The 20,295-nt window shown below is 40.7% G+C and overlaps 2 protein-coding genes across 2 annotated transcripts in view; one reads left to right on the forward strand and one right to left on the reverse strand.

Annotated features, from left to right (window-relative positions):
• The window catches only part of ITGAL (integrin subunit alpha L), a 31,525-nt gene extending 17,800 nt beyond the window's left edge, over positions 1-13,725 (forward strand). The window contains exons 16-26 of the mRNA XM_042471628.1: positions 294-435; positions 834-938; positions 1,552-1,631; positions 2,400-2,486; positions 3,915-3,990; positions 5,703-5,813; positions 7,096-7,167; positions 7,905-8,009; positions 8,933-9,028; positions 10,369-10,476; positions 11,953-13,725. Of these exons, the coding sequence (XP_042327562.1) occupies positions 294-435; positions 834-938; positions 1,552-1,631; positions 2,400-2,486; positions 3,915-3,990; positions 5,703-5,813; positions 7,096-7,167; positions 7,905-8,009; positions 8,933-9,028; positions 10,369-10,476; positions 11,953-12,147 (1,177 nt within the window). The 3' untranslated portion in view covers positions 12,148-13,725. The remainder of the gene's footprint in view (positions 1-293; positions 436-833; positions 939-1,551; positions 1,632-2,399; positions 2,487-3,914; positions 3,991-5,702; positions 5,814-7,095; positions 7,168-7,904; positions 8,010-8,932; positions 9,029-10,368; positions 10,477-11,952) is intronic.
• Positions 13,726-14,000: 275 nt separating this feature from the next.
• LOC121932721 (zinc finger protein 436-like) lies at positions 14,001-19,557 on the reverse strand. The gene is made up of 3 exons (XM_042471643.1): positions 19,420-19,557; positions 17,400-17,505; positions 14,001-16,850 (listed from the first exon to the last, which is right to left on the reverse strand). The coding sequence occupies exons 1-3, from the start codon at positions 19,471-19,473 to the stop codon at positions 14,794-14,796; spliced, it is 2,217 nt and encodes a 738-aa protein (XP_042327577.1). The 5' UTR covers positions 19,474-19,557; the 3' UTR covers positions 14,001-14,793.
• Positions 19,558-20,295: the final 738 nt, after the last annotated feature.

The following is a 20,295-nucleotide window of genomic DNA, read 5'->3' on the forward strand; positions in this document are numbered from 1 at the left end:
GGAGGTTGCCATTGCCATCCTCTGAGGTTGAGAAACTATGACTTTCCCAAGGTCACCCAGTGGGATTCAAACCCTGCTCTCCAGTCATAGCCCAACATGCAAATCACTGCACCACACTTAGGTAACTATACCCTATGTAAATAATACAACCCCTAAGGCATTTTATTGAATTCTTGAGTAAGATTATATTTGAATGCTACACCAGCTTTCTAATGTAGCCAGACAAGTTAAACCCTCTATTGAGGAAGCAAGTATTGCTATCCAAGTTTTCCTCCTAACCCCTTCTTGAACAGATCTCGGGAGCTAGTGGTATCCTCTCAACATTACCTGGACATGAACTTGGAGTTGGTGAACCACCGGGAGAATGCATACTATCCAACCCTCCATGTGCTTCATATGCCAGGACTCTCCTTCCGCAGAGCCTCTGTGATCAAGGTGTGTATTCCCTTGATAGAAAGACAGACCTTCCTTTTTGCTTGCCAAATCACATGTGAAAAGGCATACCAAGGTACCACTGTCTCTTATTAGCATTTCATTATGCTATAAAGCATAAATGCAACTGCAACCCTCCAGATGTTTTTTTGCGTACAACTCATATCAGCCATAGCCAGCCCAAGGATTATGAGAGTTACTGTTCATTAACATCTAAAGGGCAGTGTATGCACACTACTGGTGTAAGGGGAAAAGATAATATTCAGAGAACTGAGATTCTCTTTAAGTGAGATTCAGAACTCACAGTACCCGAAGAGTTGACTCTGGTAATGATTTTGCAAAAGGAACATTGTGGCTGGGTTAACTGATTTGATTGACTCCATTCTCATCTTCTCACGTAGTCTAATCACCAGATCATTGTAAACTGTGATGGCATGAAGATTGGTCAAGACCACAAGAGCCTCTCTTGCAACATCAGCCACCCAGTCTTTAGGGATACCACAAAGGTGAGTATGGGATGAAAACACCCAAGTGGCAGTAGGGGTTGAAAAGAGCTTTAAATTCAACATATCCTATGCAAGACTTAATTTGAGTTATGCCATCTCCCAGACTTGCTGCATATGCCCTAGGCTGGTGTGAAGAGGGTTGCTAGGGAAAAAGAGTATATGAATTTGACCAAGGGACAGGGGAAATTGTTGGGGGCAGGAAGCATTGGCTGGACTGTGCACTTGGTTAGTGAACAGTCCAGGACACTATTAGGATCAAACCTGATGGAGAGCTAAGGTCTGATGCATGGAACTGGCTTCCCTAGAATGGGTATAACAAGAAAGAAAGAGTGTTTCAGGGTCCCATTATTCATAAGTTTATACTTTTTGTATACTGGAATTGATGTGGCTTTTCTGTAAAATGTGCATTAAAGGCACTCATGAGCATACAATGGAAAAAACAAAACATGGCTTTTGTTTCTTCTTTCACTCCTGTATTTCAAAATGATAATCCTCAATTGTTTGATGTTATGAGGTTGATCAGTAATACACAATAAGCAAGACATACTGGCAGGTATACACATAGTAGACACTAGGTGTATAGTCTCATTTTTGCTCTCTCCTTCCAATTCAGGCTTTGATTCAACTCAGGTTTGGCATCCTAGACAAACGTTCCTGGGGAGACGACTTGGAAATGGAGGTAAATGTCAGCAGGTAAGATATTCTCTCTGCTGCCATAAACTCTTGTTTATTTTTGCAATAAGACCCTTGTGTCCAGTGCAGTGGGAAACATACAGTGGCTTTTGTTCCTAATCATAGGCTTTTCCACAGTTTTGAAGTAACCAATTTTCTGGGATTAGTTTATTTTTCCAGTAAAGAAGATATACCGGTAATTATATTACACTGTGATTATAATGAGGATCAGTTCCTTTTGAAATGTAACTCCTTCCTTGAGAGGACTCCACAGATGAGGAAGGGGAGGAAGAGCTAATATAACTGGGCTCCAGTTGGAGCAAGAGAAGTCCAGTGGTCCTGGCATGGCACTGGCAGAAGCAGAGCCCAGGCCATCCATTCAGCTCCTGCAGATTATTAGAAAGATACAGAGGCACTTCATCCAGTGGAGCATCATAGATAAAGTCACACATGGCTTTAAACCTCAATTATAGTAATATAATAGTGCCTTTGGAAGTACTTATCACATGACGTTGCCTCCAGCCCATAGCTGCTGTGTATGCCAAGTGTGGTTAGGGTGTCCTTTTTCATAGACAGGGGTAACTCCCAATCAAGTGGCAGTCCTAGGACTACTCAAGTGTAAAACCTGTTACTAGGGGAGTTGCAAGACTGGCACACGTGGCGCCAGTTCCAGTTCCAGTCCCAAGCAGCCTGTGACTTATAGCAGTTCATTTAAAAAAAATACATTAAAAGTAATTAAAATTAACTATTTTCAGCTATTTTTGAGAAATGATTGTCTCTGTCTTATAGCAATAATGAGCTGAATGAGACTCTTCATGACAACACAGCCAGACTTCGAATCCCTATCAAATACCCCATCAACATGATAGTTGAGAGGTATGTCTCTGGAGCCCTTTCTCTTGTCTTCTGCTCACCATGGATGAGGGCATAGTTCAAGTGTCTGAATTGGTTCCATCTGTATTCTCTGATTCCATGAAGTACAAGCCTACAGTTTGGTCCTGAGAATCAGAATTTCAGCATCCTAAAATCCTAGTTTGTTTGTTCTTGCTTTCTCTTCTCTCTCTCATATATATAATTTTTTAAAACCAGGTTAAGCCTCCTGGGCTGGAGCTGAGACGTGGGATGAAGGTGGGGATCATCGCACATTAAGTTGCTGCCGAACTGCCAGCTGCCATCAGCCCGAGTCCAAGCCAGGTCCCAGCCACCCTCCTCCAGCATTTTTTAGAAGTTGGAAAGCTTTCCATCTTCTCAAAAGTGCTGGTGGAGTGTGGCTGGGACCTGAGTTGATGGCAGCTGGCAGCGATTTAGTATGTGATAATCCCTGCCTTCATCCCGTGTCCCAGCTCCAGCCCAGGAAGCTTGAACCGGTTTTAAAAAGTGAGTGATAAGCTCCGTAATGATTTGGGCATTGCACTACAACTCTGGAGATCAAGTCACACACTCTCAACCCCAGAAAACCCTGTGATTGGTTCACTTGCAGGTTGCCATAAGCTGGAAATGATTTAAAGGCACACCACAATACACGCACACACACACACATCCTTTCTTACCCTCTCTGCAGGCCTTGTATTCCTTGCCCAAAGTATTCCTTGCCTAAGAAAACCCTATGAAATTCATGGGTCATCATGAATCAACAGGTGACATGAAGTCACACACACAGACTATGGACAGAGGAGGGACATTTAGCCCTTTGGGGTTCCATACTGCCTTCTGAATAAAAAATATTTCTACTGCTACCCTCAGGCTTATTTTCCACTGTGAGGGAAAGAATACATTATTTTTCCCCTTTTTGGTGTGGAAGGAAATTTTGATTAAGAAACAGTATGGAGAGAATAATAGAATCCTAGAATTGGAAGAGACCCCATTCCCCAGCCATGCAGGAACTCACAGTCAAAGCACCCCCAAGAGATGGCCATCCAGCCTGTTTAAAAGCCTCCAAAAAAGGAGACTCCACCACACTCTGAGGCAGCATATTCCATTCTCAAACAGCTCTTATTATCAGGAGGTTCTTCCTAATGTTGAAGTGGAATCTCTTTTCTTGTAGTTTGAATCAGCTGCAAAGGTTAAACACCCCTTCTCCCTACTGTTTGTTCCAAAAACATTGGTAGCATATTGACAACTACATTCCATATTATTATTATTATTATTATTATTATTATTATTATTTTCATTTATATCCTGCCCTTTTCCGAAAGGTTGGAAAAATCATCAAGAGTGTGATGATTTAAATTCAGCAAACATGACTCGCAGAATGAAGAGTGTGTTGCATCTCTTACCCTCAGGTTTGCTTTCTCTCCAATGCAGGTTAGAAGCATCTACTCAGTACATTGAGTTCAGTTCTGTACGTCAAGAAAACAAGACCGTGACACATTCTTATGTAGTAAGTGAGCTTCACGAGTCCATAAGCCACACAAATCAAGAAATCTAGGCTTTCTTTCCTGTAATTTAGAATCCAAATGTATTAGGCGTGAAGGGAACTTATACAGCAACTTTGATGTTGATCCGATTAGTGCCTGGATGAGAGCTCTGTGTATGCGGTCTTGAATTCCATCATGAGGATATAAATACAGGGTTTAAGCCTAATAACTTAAATAAATTACTAATCTCTGCCCTAGCTTTCTGTTCTGCAAATCTTTCCTTTTAAATCTTACTTCTGAATCTGACCATCTTAAAAATGCAGGTCAACAAAATGGAATGCAGTGGATTTATTTCTTTTACAGGCATATCTCAGTTAACAAAGCCTCTGAGAAAGAAGCTCCTTTTTATAATGCCTTTTTATGCTTGACCAACCCCACTCTTTCTCTTCATCCTCTTGTCAAGCTGACAGAAGCACAATTTTTTGATGTTAGACTGTGGCAGATGTTTGCAGTAAATGGGATTTAAAATAGATTTAATTTTTTTTAAAAACCGCAAATGCGGGAAGTTTTCACACCACATTCCTGCAAAGGTGAAATATTGTGAAGTTAAAGTGAAAGCAAAAGGGAGAAAAACAGCAGCTTTTTACTTTCAGGAAGTTAACTTCGCATAATTTCACTTTAACAGTGACGTCGTCTGATAAACTTCCCACATTTGTGGGTTTGTTCTAATTTAAATCTAGTTAAAATCCAATTTTTCAGCGGGATTTCGCTAGTTGATAAAGTCCTGAGGAGGTTTGAAGTGGAAAAGAATGGGATTCTGTTCTACCTGATCCTACTGTAGTTAGGTGTGCCTGCCTACAATAGGCAAGGTAAACAGCAGCTGCCTCTAGAATCCCTTACTGAGCAAGTGTGAACATCAAAACAGAGGGGCAAGAAATGGGAGAGCTGGTTTCACCAGCTACCTCCAGTGTGTTTTCAAAAACCACAGACCTATACATTCAGCTACCAAACTGGAAGTCCTAAGTGGAATTTAGTGAAGGAAAATCACTGGTTCAGATTGGGACAATGATGGCAGCATAAGTTTAAAGTTTTCCTGCCCCACACCTTGGAGTTTATCACACGGGAGGAATTTCTCTTAATTTTGAATAAAAAGAAAGTGGGGCCAGAACTCATTCACGTGAATTCGCTAGTTCAGCGAATTTAAATGAATTTGAATTGTGTTCGAACTGACTTCCCATTGCCTGAAAATAGCTTGCCATTGCCCGAAATTGCGTGTGGTAGTCTATCACACAATAACGTGAAATCCCATGATTGCGTTCGGACTGACTTCTCATTGCCCAAAATTGCATGTGGTAGTCTATAACGCAATAACGTTAAACCCCATGATTGCATTTGGATTGCCATTGGATTATACTTTCAATTTCCCATGTCTGATAAACTCCACTGTTTCCAGTCTACCTTCACCTCCAGTGTACCAGCTTTCTTTAATTAATCTGACAAAACACCAAAGCATAACATCTTGTCTGGTTGTAGACTCAGTATCTGATGATCAGAGAAGATTGTACTGAGCTAGAGGGGATGATGAAAAGTCTAGCTTGGATATATCAGTACTTTTTACTGGGCTACTGCTGTCTGCTTCAAGTTCTTTTCTATTAACTCTCTATCCCTTGGAGTTTCAATTTGTTAAGCTTTCCTTCCTGAATCTTTTTCTTTCTCCCCTTTGCTCCCACCGCAGGTAAAAAACTGGCCAATGGGTGCTTTCCCATCTCCTGAAGTATCGGTGTTTGTGAAGGTGCCAACTACAAATCCTGAAGGGCTGATATGGGAGCTGGAAGGTGTCCAGACCGTGAGTACTAGCAACAGGGGGTAAAAGGTGGAAGCCCAGCACCCTCTAGTGCTAAATTAGGGGATGCAAGGATCGGTTGAAATTGCAATATAACTCCTCATCAGCAGAGTTCCAAGGAAGAGAAATATATGTTGCTTCTTAAATGAGGACTCATAACTCTGTCAATCAGTGTTTTTTCATTCTAAGATGAAGGTAGAATTTCTGTTGGTTGACCACACTTCAGAGGATCTGTCATTTGTAGGGTGTGCCTCTCATGATGTTCCAAAATGGGTGCTACATAGTGGATTGCGCAGTCCCCTTCCTTTTTCCAATCCCTCCTGATTTAAACACACCCCTTCTCCCAGCATTTCAAGCATTTGCTGCTCTGTACCATTTTACTGTCCTGGTATGTATCTGAAATTATTTTTGTTTTAAAAAAGAGTGCCTGAAGTGCAGGGCTCCTTGCTTCTGAGTAAACTTACTTACAAAGAGGCTATAAATCTTTTCAGGATAGTTCTACAACCTGGTTAGGAAACGTCTCTGTCTGCTGTTTTATTTTGTTTTGTTTTTAAAATGCTGGTAACTTTCATTGCCCAGCTAAGAAATCTGGCTGTTTGGTTAGTGACAGCTAAGCAATCTGTCTGCTTAGTCGGTGGCAGTTAAGAAATCTGGCTGCCAAAAAATCTGGCAGCTTCCCTACCCCTTATTATTATTATTAACCTTTATTTATAAAGCGCTGTACCCCTGACATCTGAAGAGTTGCCTTTGTTTCACAGTAACCAAATATTGTTTATTATTATTATTATTAAGCTTTATTTATATAGCGCTGTAAATTTACACCGCGCTGTACATACAATAAATTAAAATAGATAAAATGAACCTACCTATGGTGTACATTCTACAAAAATAATGAAATATAATACATGTTAGTACATGTTAACATTCAGTAAAATAAGGCAGACAACAAATTAAAATAATTTTCAGAGGGAGAAAGAAAGAATTGAATGAAAACAAACTGTATTTCAGTTTTATCTCCTTTCTCCTTAAAAAAAACCATCAATGCTTTTCTTCTCCAGTTTCTCTTCCCAAGTGCTCCTACTCTACAATAGGCAAATATTCATCATAATAAAATGCTTACTAAATTTAAAACCATAATTAAATGGTTTTTAATTCTATAAATTATTCAAATGCATTTTTAAAAGAATTTTTATGGTTTTTTCCCCCTGATGTATTTTAATCTGTAATTGTTTTGCCATTTGTTGCCTTGAGTCCATGGTAACATGGATTTCTTTCTTCTTCCTAGGATCCCTCTGTGTTTTGTCAGCCCATTCAATTAGAAAAAAATACAAGCAAACCTTCTGAATGGATTGAAATGGTAAATTATCTCAGTATGATTTTTTTTAAAGTCTTATATATTTTTGGAAATTTAATAAAATTAAAATTACTCTTGTTCCCTCCATGTATCAGCTCCCACACCAAGGGGACTTGCAATAAGCACAAGGGAGACAAGAGGGAGAGGAGAAAGAAATGGAAAGAGGAGTAAATAGGGGAAGGATATTATCTATTTCATTAAAGATACTTAGTCAAAGCTACAGGAAGGCAGATCTCTGGGTGATTGTGGGCACAGTGGCAAGTGTTTCTTATTCATAAATTTTAATTATAACAGCAAATTTGGATTTCCTCCATAAACTAGACCTCTGAAATGGCAAAAGTTTAAGGAAGGCAAGTGGATTTGTGTATGTGAAAAAGTGAGAAAGAGTATGAGAGATAGAGACAGTGAGCAAGTTTAAGGATTACTAGCCTGTTTTGGTACTAAAACAAAGTCCAAGGATTGTTTTTTGTGGGTTTTTCGGGCTATGTGGCCATGTTCTAGAAGAGTTTCTTCCTGACGTTTCGCCAGCACCTGTGGCTGGTGAAACGTCAGGAAGAAACGCTTCTAGAACATAACTACATAACCTGAAAAACCCACAAAAAACTATGGATGTTGGCCATGAAAGCCTTCGACTTCACAAAGTCCAAGAAGTGGGTTGTTATAGTCCATTGTGGAGGAGCCAGCAAGATATCTTAAATATGAATGGGCCCTTTCATAAACTCCTCTTGTTTTCTTCCTAGCAATGTGCAGTTGGTGAATATCGCCTCTACAGGTGTGATCTTGGACAGATAAATTCCTCCATAATTAATATGACTGGGGTCATGTACACCAAAGGCAACATGAAGGTAAAAACTCCAGAATAGTTTTGAACAAATAACTTGCAACAGATCCTTTTTGTACCCATCCAGGTGTAGAACTGGCATGGGTAGAGAATGGGAAACGTTTCCTATTTTATGGTCCCAGTATTTACAGTGCTTTGAAAAAGTATCTAGCCCCTCTCCCACCTTATGACTTTGGGGGCTGTTACAAGCTGGAATTGTTATCTCTGATGTAAACAAGATACTGAACGCTGTGGAGTTGCAAAACATATTTATTGTGGCACAGAAGTTAAATTCACTCAACTGGGATTAATCCGATTTAATGAGTGAAGGAGGACATTACGTTTTCCCAAATCACCCAAATCAGTATTTCCCCTTAATTAGTATTTATTTTCCCCTTAATCAGTATTATTTCCACTTATTGGAGGCAGGAATTATTCTTAGGTTTTCAGACAGGGATCTTGTTACCTGAGATGATGGGAACTGAATCTGAGATCACTAACATGTAAAATATATTCTCTGTTACTGAGCTCCAGCCTGTCTCCACTTTTTGATGTTTGTAGCTAAATCCAGTATATGTCTAACCTACAGCAGACTCACTGGAATGAATGGGCTTTAAGTTAGTTATGGCTAACAAGTCCCATTAATTTTAAAGGGTCTACTCTAGGTTGGACCAACATGAGATCTAACTCTTAGCTTACAATTATATTTAATATAAACAATAGGAATGACATGGCAGGTGTTCTCTATTTTCACCAGATGTGTTGATCATGATGTGAAGATTTTAATCTGTAAGATGTAACTACACGTTTCAAGATCTTTGAGGAGAGCTCCTTAATACACAGACCCCATTAGCACAACTTCTTTAAATGAAAGTTAGGATTTCTTGCATGTGAATTATGTTACTCAGTATGATTGGAATCTCACTACCCCATTCTCTATCTTGTTAGCATTTCCCTCGGTTCAAGTTGTGCACAGCATTGTGGTTAACGTTTAATACCAGTCGATATATGAACTTCTACAGTCAAGAATTTGCCCAGTTTCAGGTAGGAAATGCTTGTTTTTGGAATTATCTATGTTCCTTCTTTATTATACTTCTATTGTTTGAAACTTACATTCATTTAATCCCTTCCACCAAAATTTTATTATTGTTGATTAAACTGTTTATTTTATGGCAACCATTCTTAAAGTACTGTTTTCAAGCTCCATTGCAGTGGTCCAGAATAAGTTACAGAGCAGTAGGAAAAACCTGTATTTGGTCTTACATTTGATCCCCCCCCCCAGACTCAAAATAGATGCTATTTAGACTTGGCCTGAATGATTGAGCACAAAAAGGAAGCCTTGCCTAAGGGTTTTCATAATTCAGCACTGAATTTATATTTATATTCCAAATTAATCAATGCAAATTTTAAAAAAATATTTCAGTCACACAAGGAAAAGTCTTTTTATCTTTGTTTGGCCAATATAATTTTAAGAATGAAAGGTTGTTGGAAATGTTTTAAACAGTATCTAATCTATGAGCTGTATATTCTGAGCAGCATGGCATTCTTTCTTCTAGAATGGAGTAGCAATTGGATGTTGGATTGCATCTACCAGCATTCTCTATACTTGGCTATGTTGGCTGGGACTGATGGGCGATTCAGTTTAACAGTAACTAGAGTTAGCTACCATCCTGTTTCAGAGCAATGAATTGTGTTTTTCAAAATGAATCTGTTCCTTGACTCTGTTTTTATTTGGGTACAAAATACACTGCTACTTTGAATTTTGGGTATACAGAAATCAAGAGCCAGTGTTATGGTGTGGTTTGAGTGATGGACTAGAACTCTGGGAGACCAAGGTTCAAGGTTCCCACTCATCATGGCAACCCACTGGGTAATCTCTATGCATTAGATGAAGACAATGGCAAACCTATCCTGAATAAATCTTCTCCAAAACAACTCTATGATGGGATCACTGTAAATCAGGGTTGACTTTAAGCAATATAATAGCAACATGCAGCAGTTACTGGCTGGCTTCCCTGAAAGAGTGCCAAACCTTCTTTTGCCATTTGCTCTATCAAGACATTTTGCTTGGGTTGTTTTTTATTATTACTATCTGATATTTGCACTTCTACTTTAGAAGAAACAAACCTATTTAATATATTCTGGGCATCATATTTATTTGAAGAAAGGCTGATAAATAAAAGAAGGCTTCAACATAGAATAATATGCTATTAGGCTGGGATGCCAGCTTTGAATGATAATGCAAATATCCTCCACTTGCTGAACTGGGTCCTTGAGAATCAGGCTGTTCATCTCAGATGACATTCAATGTGTTTGGTTATGATCCGTTTTCCTCCTCTCTCTTTTTCTTTCCCTCTCCTTCCCTTCTTCATATATCCCTACAGGAAACAGAAGTGGAGGTGATTTTTAAGATGAATTATCTTCCTGTTATAATAGGCAGTGGGATAGGAGGCTTGGTCTTGCTCATTCTCATCATTGTAGGACTTTACAAGGTAAGTCTGGAGGTACTTTTGTTACTATGTGGAGCTGAGACCTCAATTATCTTCTGATCAATTGAATAAAAAGTGTTTAAAAAGTAGTTTAAATCTGCAATTGCTGATATTCAAATGTACACCAGTTTGTAGGAAGCTGCCTTATACTGAGTCAGTCTAATTCAACACTGCCTATACAGACAGGAAGCCACTTTTCAGGGTTTCAGATAGGAATCCTTCCCACACTTCTTTGAAAATACCAGAAATTGAATCCAAAATTTCATTCCAGCAAAGAAGATGTTGCATGATTGAGCTGTAATCTGTCCCTGAATTTGGCTTTAGTAGTAGTTAATGCAAGTTGCCTCCAACATGAAAAAAGTATTTCAAAGACTAGAATGTGCACTAGGATAAATTCTTAAATAAAAATTGTCTCCTCTAAAATTTGCTAAATTTATTTCATCATTGTTTGAAAACCACTTTATTAGGTAACCTTAGGCATGCCTTCTGACAGATACTTATATCTTATGTGCATATTTTGCCATATTTAGATTTTTATTCTCAGACATTACAGGGAAAGCAAAAGAAAAATCCATAAATGTTTTCATGTTGATGTAAGTAATTCTGTCCTTTTTATTAAATGAATGGAATGAAAGAACACTCACCTGATGGCAGAGGATCTACATTTCTGCATCTGGAGTTTTGTTTTAAAAATGGGCATGATATATTTTCATATAACGGACAGGGCTTTTTTTGTTTGCTGCAGAAAGTAGGCTTATTTGTTGCAAAATCCATGCCTCCATTAATTGTATGGAATGTCCTACTTATGATGAGAAAAATGAGGCAACCTGAAGCCTCTCACTTGTATCCCCAGAGGCGGAGAGTATTGGTCCATTTCATTTTGAAGCGACTGTGTAACTGTTGAGTACCGGTAATTATATTTAAAAATAATCTGCATAATCCCATAATTAAGATCTTCAAAGTTCTATAGGGGTGAAGAGCAGAGAGTAGCTTTCTCACTGGAAGCAGTAGGATGGAAGAATGCACCCCTTGGATTGGATTGTGCCTGTTAACTATCACAATTCACAGAATGCAAACTGTTTTACAGTAACCTTGTGTGATAGGTTAAGATGTCAGCCTGCAACTGATGGACCCACAAACTGGCTCATGACTTAGCCTAAACATAGTTTAGCCTAAATTGAGTCATGTTAATGGCACCACCCTCAATTGTTTATTTGCCGAAGGAAAAAGTGAGGGAATAGAAAGATTGACAAATACAGTAATAGGCTTGAATTCTATGGGCACTTCCAATGTAGTGTGCAAGTCCCAAAGCTGAAGATGACTGGTTTATGTTGTGGAAGGCAAATACATTGCCCAAAGACATTTAAATCATTTTAAATATGAATTTGCAGCTGAATTTCCTGTATTCAAACTGACCATCTTTCTTCTGCTGCTAATAGTTTCCCCATCTTTTTTCTATTTTCTTTTTTTGGTCTCCAGTGTGGATTCTTCAAACGTAATTATAAGGCAAAAATGGACATCCAAGAAGAAAATGAGAATGTGCTACAACCAAAAGGCAGTTTAGGTGAAGATACAGAGAAAGAAGCCAAATCAGAAAGTGATGTGGAGGATGATAAAGAAAAAGAAGCTGATTCCTTGGCAGACCCATTGAATGGAGAAGCTGAGGCGAAATGACCAAATCAGCTTCTCGGACTATAATCATGATATTTGGCCTAAATGTTTTTGCAGGAGAGAGATTTCACTTTTACCATTTGCACATATACTGTGGTAAAATAAGACTGTGACTGCATTTATTTTTGGTGTTTCCATTGGTGGTCTTGCAGTAGCAGTGGTCACCAATAAATGATACAGCAATGCACATGATGTGGTGGAACAAGAAGTGCAAGTATGTTTATGTGCTGCTCAATGATGAATGGCCAAATTATTTGTATAGGTATAGATATGTATTTCATTTGGTACTTTTGTAGATTATAAATGATAAGCACAAACTTGCAGTTTGTGGGCTAAATGGCAGCCCTGCAAACATCCTCTGTGTCCCTCAGAGCCCAGGAGACTCACCTACGGTACTTTTCTGTTATCACCCATCAGCTGATCATCCATCATCACTCTTTTAGCAGTGCTGATGCAGCCAAGACCACTGTTTTTGTAGAGTGGGATGCTGGGTGTGAGTATGGACAAAAGAAGAAGCAGATATTAATGGGAAAAAGATGAATGACTGAATGAGAGAGAAATTATAAAGGGTAGAGCCATACTTACTGCAGGAAAATCACAGTCTTGGTTGATTTTCACCGTGGGAATGTGATTTCCAGGCCTGAAAAACTATCGACTGTCAACTGTAAGATCTCTCTCTCTCACACACACATTATACCAGTAATTGTTTGTTTTGAGTGTATCTGTAAGAGCACTTCAGGCCTTTCAAGTCCTTAAATATTTTGAAGTAGGAATTGTGCACATCATTCTTCTTCCCTTTTACTGTAGAAACAAATATTTCTGGAAAGTTCGGCAAGACAGGATTCATCTTAAGACAGAAAGTGGGTCTTTTAAGTGCCATTTGTATCTGCACTCTCTTTTTCTATTTTCCAAGAGATTAATGTTGCACTTCGAATTGACCAGACTTGATTAATATAATACATTATATTTTTAAAAAATTAAGAGTCATTCGTTATTATTTTTCAATATTCATTTTTCAACATGCATTAATTTGAATATTTCTTGAACGTTGTTTTATTTTATATCCCATTTCTTACTATGCTATAGTACCCACAAGGTGTTTTCTAATTTTTTAAGTAACATAATCACACCTGGCACAACGTATATGTTTTTCAAATTATCTACACTGTAAAAGAGAGTGAATTCAAATACTTTGGTAAATAGCTTCACAGCAAGTACATCAGAAGATATGGGTGTAAAATAGATATTTTTGAACTCATACCAAAGGCCAGGACTTTACATAACCCCAAGGATTGGGGAATGCACTTTGAAAGCTTTGACCTTTTCAATAATTTTCCATCCAGCTGAGAACCGCTAATGAAATTCCCTTAGTTTTAAAAGAGATTTTCCAGAACACAAGTCTGGCCCACAAATCATTTGGTTCTCTAGACATAAGCATTGGAGACTTGAATAGCTGCCTAGTTTATGAAGGTATGTGTACATTGTGTGCAAAAAATATGTGCAAATAACTTCCAAATGTTGTTGTGTGTCTTCAAGTCATTTCTGACTTACGGGGACCCTAAGGCGAACCTATCACAGAGTTTTCTTGACAAGGTTTGTTCAAAGGGGGTTTGCCTTTACCTTCCTTTGAGGCTGAGAAAGGATGACTTGCCCAAGCTCACCCAGTGGGTTTTCATGGCCAAATGGCCATTCAAAACCTGGTCTCTAGAGGCATAGTCCAATAGTCAAACCACTACACTACACTTATCTACCCAAATACCCAAGTTATATGAAATCTCATATTGTCTTGAAATTTATTTTAAAAATGCTTAGCTGAAATATAAAGTTATATCAAAATTTAAGTTACGGCATTTAAATGGAATCAAAAAGAGCATTTATTAGTTCATTAAAGGGAGACATGGGGAAAAAACAGGAAACGGGAATGTTACAAAAATAACTACAGTTGAGGATAGAGGGTAAAAGATCTGGAGCATGCAATAAAAGTTTTAAAAGCTCTTCTAGTTAAATACTGGAGTTTTACATACGTCCCCAGATTTGTCTGGGCTTCTAAATAACTGAAAATAAAACATGATGTTAATGGGGTTTGCTCACAAAGCACCTTTTGTGATTTCAAAGCTTTCTGATGAAGATGTGGTGCCCCTCCTACCAAACCAATTCCAGGTATACAGCAAGAATTGCTCCCACAGTAAGGAGAGGCTCCCACTTCTTTATGTCAAGGCACCTACCTCAGGGGAGGAGCCTAATGGTTTGAGTTCCACAGCATGGCACGCCATATACGTACGTATGGTAAGATTAAAAACAGACTGGATAAAGCCATCCAATTTGGAATTAATTTGAACAGCTAATGGCACAAGACTTGGGACAATACAGGAATCTCAGTCATCATACAACTTGACCAGGAAGCAGCTACTCAGTGCTTCCTAGCCCAGGCATGCAGGTACTGGGGTGGGGAAGGGGATCATCCCCAGCAATCTCCCACAAATACAAATACAGCCATAGTCGCTGCAGAAGAATAAGACCACTTTGCATCAAGATACAGTTTGGCTATTTCTGTCCATTACATCTTGAGTGGTGGCTTCCTGCTTTTGGCTGTCAATAATTCCCTGGGCATGCCATTCCCTTTCTCTTTTTCCACTATAGCCCAGCTATTCACTTGAACTCCAGAGGATCCTCATCTTTGTTGTGCCAAGCGTGTCTCCTACTCCTCCCTCTCTCCCCTTCTCCCTCCAAGCTGTCCTCTCCATCTCCCAACCAACTTTGTCTGTCACTATCACCTTCACTGTCCTGCCACTCCTGTTCTACTCTTGTTTTCCTCTGCCTGAAATTATCCTCTATGGCATTCCTCCACTCTGCTCTTATGTTTTCTTTTTTATCATCCTGCCAATTGTGCTCCCCACTCTCATCCAGACACTTTCCCTGCATGCTTTGACCACTACCATCATGCAGGACCTCCTCCGTGCATTCTTCTTCATCATCATCATCATCATCATCATCATTATCATCTTGACACTCGAGCCTCATGCCTTCATCACCATCCTGCAAACCTTCCTCCACCCTTTCTTCGTCATCATCGATCTGACACTCCAGCCTCATGCTGTCAGTGCAATCATCCTGTGACCCCTGCTCCACACCCTCATCCTCTTCATCTCGCCACTGTATCTTCACTCTTTCATCCATGCCACTTTTCCATTCTTGCCTCATGCTCTCTCTGCTACCATCCTGCAATTTCTGCTCTCCACTCTCATCTCCATCATCCTGCCATTCTACCCTCATTGCATCATCCCCATCATCCTCCCACTCCTGTCGGATGCCCTCATCCCCATCTGTGTGCCACTCTTGCCCCACAATCCCTAGACCATTTCCTTGCCACATGCTGTCCACCTCTCCTCCCACCTCTTGATCCCCAATACTTTCCATGCCGGCACCTTCCCACCCCTCCACCAAAGTCATTGTTTCTCCTCTTCTCACATGGGCTCGTCGGTGCTGAGAGAGTGCCGATTTCTGCCCAAAACCCCTGCCACAATAAGGGCATCGGAAGGGCTTTTCACCAGTATGGGTGGCTTGGTGCTGAAGGAGAGCAGAACTGCGCACAAACCCTTTCCCACAATCGGCGCATGAGTAGGGCTTTTGACCAGCATGGATACGCTGGTGTATATGATAGGTAGAGCTGACGCTGAAGCTCTTCCCACACTGGCTACAGCAGTAAGGTCGTTCACCAGTGTGTGTGCGCTGGTGTTGCAACAGTGCTGAGCTGACACCAAAACTTTTTCCGCACTCATCGCACTTGAAGGGTTTCTGCCCTCGGTGCACCCGCTGGTGCTGCTGAAGGTTGGAGCTCTGGTTGAAACCTTTCCCACAGTCCGGACAGCGGAAAGGCCGCTCGCTCATGTGGATCCTCTGGTGTCGGATGAGATGGGAGCTCTCGGCAAAGTGCTTCCCACACTCCGGGCAGCCAAAGGGCCGCTCACCAGTGTGGGCACGGAGGTGGCGGACCAGGTCAGCGCGAAGACGGAATGTCTTGGTGCATTCCCCACAGGAGAAGGGTCGCTCCCCTGAATGGAAGCGCTTGTGCTGGGTGACCTTGGAGCTTTGTGAAAAGCATTTTCCACAGATGGAGCAGACATAGGGCTTCTCTCCTGTGTGGATCCGCTTATGCTGAATCAGATCAGAGCTATGGCTGAAGCTCCGGCCACACTCTGGACAGGTGAAAGGGCGTTCACCCGTGTGAGTCCGTTGGTGGATGATAAGGTTGGAGCTCTGTGAGAAGCCCTTGCCACAATGGGTACAGCGGTATGGCTTTTCACCTGTGTGAGAGCGCATATGCTGAACAAGGTGGGAGTCTTGGCGATAGCTTTTGTCACAGTGGGGGCATTTGTAGGGTTTCTCACCAGTATGGACACGACGGTGCCGGACAAGGTGAGAGCTGTTACTAAAACTTTTCCCACAGTCAGGACAAATGGTGGCTTTGGGCACCTTGTCATTATCAGAAAGATTGTCCACAGATTCCTGTTCCCCCAAACTTACAAATTCACCATTACTGGCTTCACAATTAGTACTTTCTACCAACCTCTTTTCTGCCATGACTCCCTTCTCTGGAGAGACTTCATGTTGCTTTTCTGCACCTCTGTGAATCTCCTTGTTTTCTTTCTGTATTTTCTGTGGTTCTTCTTCCTCTTCATCATCTTTATTTATCATCTCAATGCCATCTGTCAGAACAAGTATACTACAGATTTTTACCTCAGTGTTTCCAATTATACTCAGAATTTTATGTTGCATGCTCTTGACCATTGGAAAAGCATACTAAATATGTTAAAATCAACAACAACAACAAGAACAACAACAAGAAGAACAAGAACAACAACAGTGAAGCTTGTTTTTTGAATGAGATTCTCTTTTCCATCTTTATGTCACAATACCTTGCTAGAAAAAATAATGCAAGCTGCTTTGGATAGAAAAAAATTCATCTACCCACAATTCTATACTTTAAAGAATAATGATACAATTGTGAGTAAAACTAACATACAGAAAGCAAGTGGCAATCAGTTCTCTTATGCATCAATAAAACTCTTAAAACTAAAATGTCCTTTCTCATAGTCCTGGGAATTTGTTCTATATTATGTTCCTTTCGGATGTTTAAAGAAAGCCATAATGAGACGGTGGCTGGCCCAAGATTATTTAGAAAGTTTATGGCTAAGGCAAGATTTGAAACAAAAGATCCCCTGGTTCACAGTTAGCCATTGCATTACATTCCTCACCTCTTAGCGTCTCCCCTTCACTTGAATCCTGAAGGTCCAGGACATATGCCTCATTTGCACTTTCCATGCGAGAGATCACAGCAGCATTAGGATCTGGTAAACGTGACTGTGGGGGGGTGGGAAAAAAAGATTTGCATAGAATTAGAGTACAGGCAGCCCTTCTTATAAGCGGATTTTTTATACATGGATTCAAGCATCCACAGATTGAAAATGTTCAAAAAAAAGTATAAATTTCAAGTATCAAAGCTTGATTTTCCATTTTTATAAGGGGCACTATTTTGCTATGTCATTATATTTAACTGGACTTGAACATACACGGATTTTGTTATACACGGCGGATCTTGGAACCAAACCACAGTGTATAACAAGAGTCCACTGTATATAGATGTCTAGACTCTGATGAGCTGTTGAAACTCAAAGAGTAACAGTATCTTAATGTAGTGGAGAATACAACATTCTATAGAATTTTATTCTACGCATTGTATAAGATTTTATAGAATTTTATATTATATGTTGTATAAGATTGTACAGAATACAATGGAAAGGATACCTTCCTCCCACATATTCTACAGAGATCCATAATGGCCTCATGCTCACTAATAACTTATTGTTGTTGTTAACTGCCTTTGTGTCAATCTCGACTCATGGCGACCCTACGGATGAGACATCCCCAGGCCCCCCTGTCCTTTTCTGCTCTGCCCAGCTCCTACAAACTCATATTTGTGGTCTCTTTAATAAAGTCCATCCATCTAGCATATGGCCTTCCTCTCTTTCTACTTCCTTCTACCTTTCCTAACTTGGGTGGGATACAGACCACCCCTTTGGGGTGGCCTGCACCCGTCCCTTTCCCTGACAGATCGGGGCCTGAGCTGCCACAGTGGCAGCCCAGAGGCCCCGATCTACTGCTTTACCTGGCCTCGGGGAAGCAGCAAAAGGCTGCTTCCCTGCAGCCTGGAAAGGGGTGTCCTTGGGGCTTCATGATCCAGGACACCCCAACAGCAGCGGGGAGAGAGAGAAAGGGGCCACTTGGCCCCTTTCTCTCTGTATCACTGGTGCAGCTGTTTAAAAGCTGCACCAGTGATACGCGCGGTGGAAGGAGCTCCAAAACGGAGCTCCAAAACGGAGCTCCTTCTGGCACCGCTGCACTGTTTGGACGTGACGCGGCTGTTACGTCAAAATGGTGGTGCCCATGTAGACAGGGCGCCGCCATTTTTATGTACTCAGTTCGTACTAGGGTTAGGAAGCGTCTAAAAAGGACGCTCCCAGGCAACCCTAGCATGTACTGAGTACGTGCTTAATGGCCCGTGTAAACAGGGACATTACTGTCTTTTCCAATGATTTATGCCTTCTCATGACATGTCCAAAGTATGACAGTCTACGTCTTGTCATCTTGGCTCCTATGGATATTTCTGGCTTGATCTGCTCTAGGACCCATTTGTTTGTCCTTTTGGCTGTCCATGGGATCATCAGCACTCTTCTCCAGAACCACATCTCAAATGAGTTGATTTTCCTCCTATCTTCTTTCTTGACTGTCCAGCTCTCACATCCATACATGTTCACAGGCAATACAATGGTAATAGGGAATACAAATTATAGAACAGTCTTATCCCACAGATCCTTCCACTGAAGACAAGGCTCCTACTGTGCAATATACCATCCATAGAAGGAGCCAGATAAAACTGTCACCCTTGTGCTCCAGCAAAGAGTTCTATATAAGAGATTGTTTCTAAAACCCAGACCATTCAACACACTCGGTCTCTCACACATGAAGCTATTTTGCACAATGCAAAAATGTTTTGCACAGTGCTGAAGCTATTTTGCACAATCCAACTACGGTTTCCTCCCTACACTAGGCTGAGAGGGCTGGGTTCTTCCTTGTCTCCAGTTTGTGCATTCCTGTCATCAATCACAATTGCCTGCCTCCTTTGCTGGTGTGCCTCCCACCCTTTGCACAGCCCACCTCCCTTTATCTTCTTCTTATGCTGCTCAGTGAGATGCTCCTGCCCCAGCCTTGACCCACCTTGTCACTTGATGGGGTCTCCCCTGATGTCTTCCCTGTTGGCTTTGTTTTCATTCAAGAGTGGCCATGGGGATGCTGCAAGGTACCTAGCTCTTGAGATCCGCTAGCAACAGGAAGGTCCCTTCATGATTAAGCCCCTTCTGCAACTGAACTTCCTTCTGAGTCCTTTCTAGGCAGCAGCAACTGTAAAAGCTCTACGGTTTTAACTCAGTCACTTCCCCTTGTGAGCCATGCAAGATGATCCTCCTTTGCAGAGACGTCCTGATCCCAGAGCACTGCAGCTACAGGATGATGACGATGGTGTTATTTATCTTGGGAAGAAACTCAGCACATTTGCAATTCCTTCCCCTTGCTGGGAAGTCCTATTTCTTCCCAAATATATTGCCTGCTAGTTTGCTTTTGCATGGGATACCTGTTAATGAACTTAATATCACTGGCATGACAAATAGAGTAAGAAGTGGCACATTGTGCAAGTAAAGGACTGACCCTAAACATCAGGAGGATAGAAGCTGTGAGTGCATGCCACTGAGTGCATCACTATACATTCCTGGTCCATGGATTATAAAGCAAAAGTAAACTCTGATCCTCTCTTTAATAATAATTAAAAAATGTTTGTTTATATTTCCCGCCTCTCCCTGCGGATCGAGGCAGGATTACAACATAGTAAAATACAAAGTCATAATAAAAGTTTACAATAATCCCAAACTCTCCATTCTCCCTAGATCAGGTGAAGTTTTGTTACTTGCAGCAGAACTTACTGTTTACTTGTTTTAAATAATAGTGTAATGAAGTGCCCATTGAAATAGCCATCATTTTTTTGCATGGTAAAACAATAAATGTCCATTTCATTCTGATCGTGGCTTAAAATTCAGTTCA

The sequence above is a fragment of the Sceloporus undulatus genome, chromosome 6 (assembly GCF_019175285.1).
Source record: "Sceloporus undulatus isolate JIND9_A2432 ecotype Alabama chromosome 6, SceUnd_v1.1, whole genome shotgun sequence".
Taxonomy (NCBI): Eukaryota; Metazoa; Chordata; class Lepidosauria; order Squamata; family Phrynosomatidae; genus Sceloporus; species Sceloporus undulatus.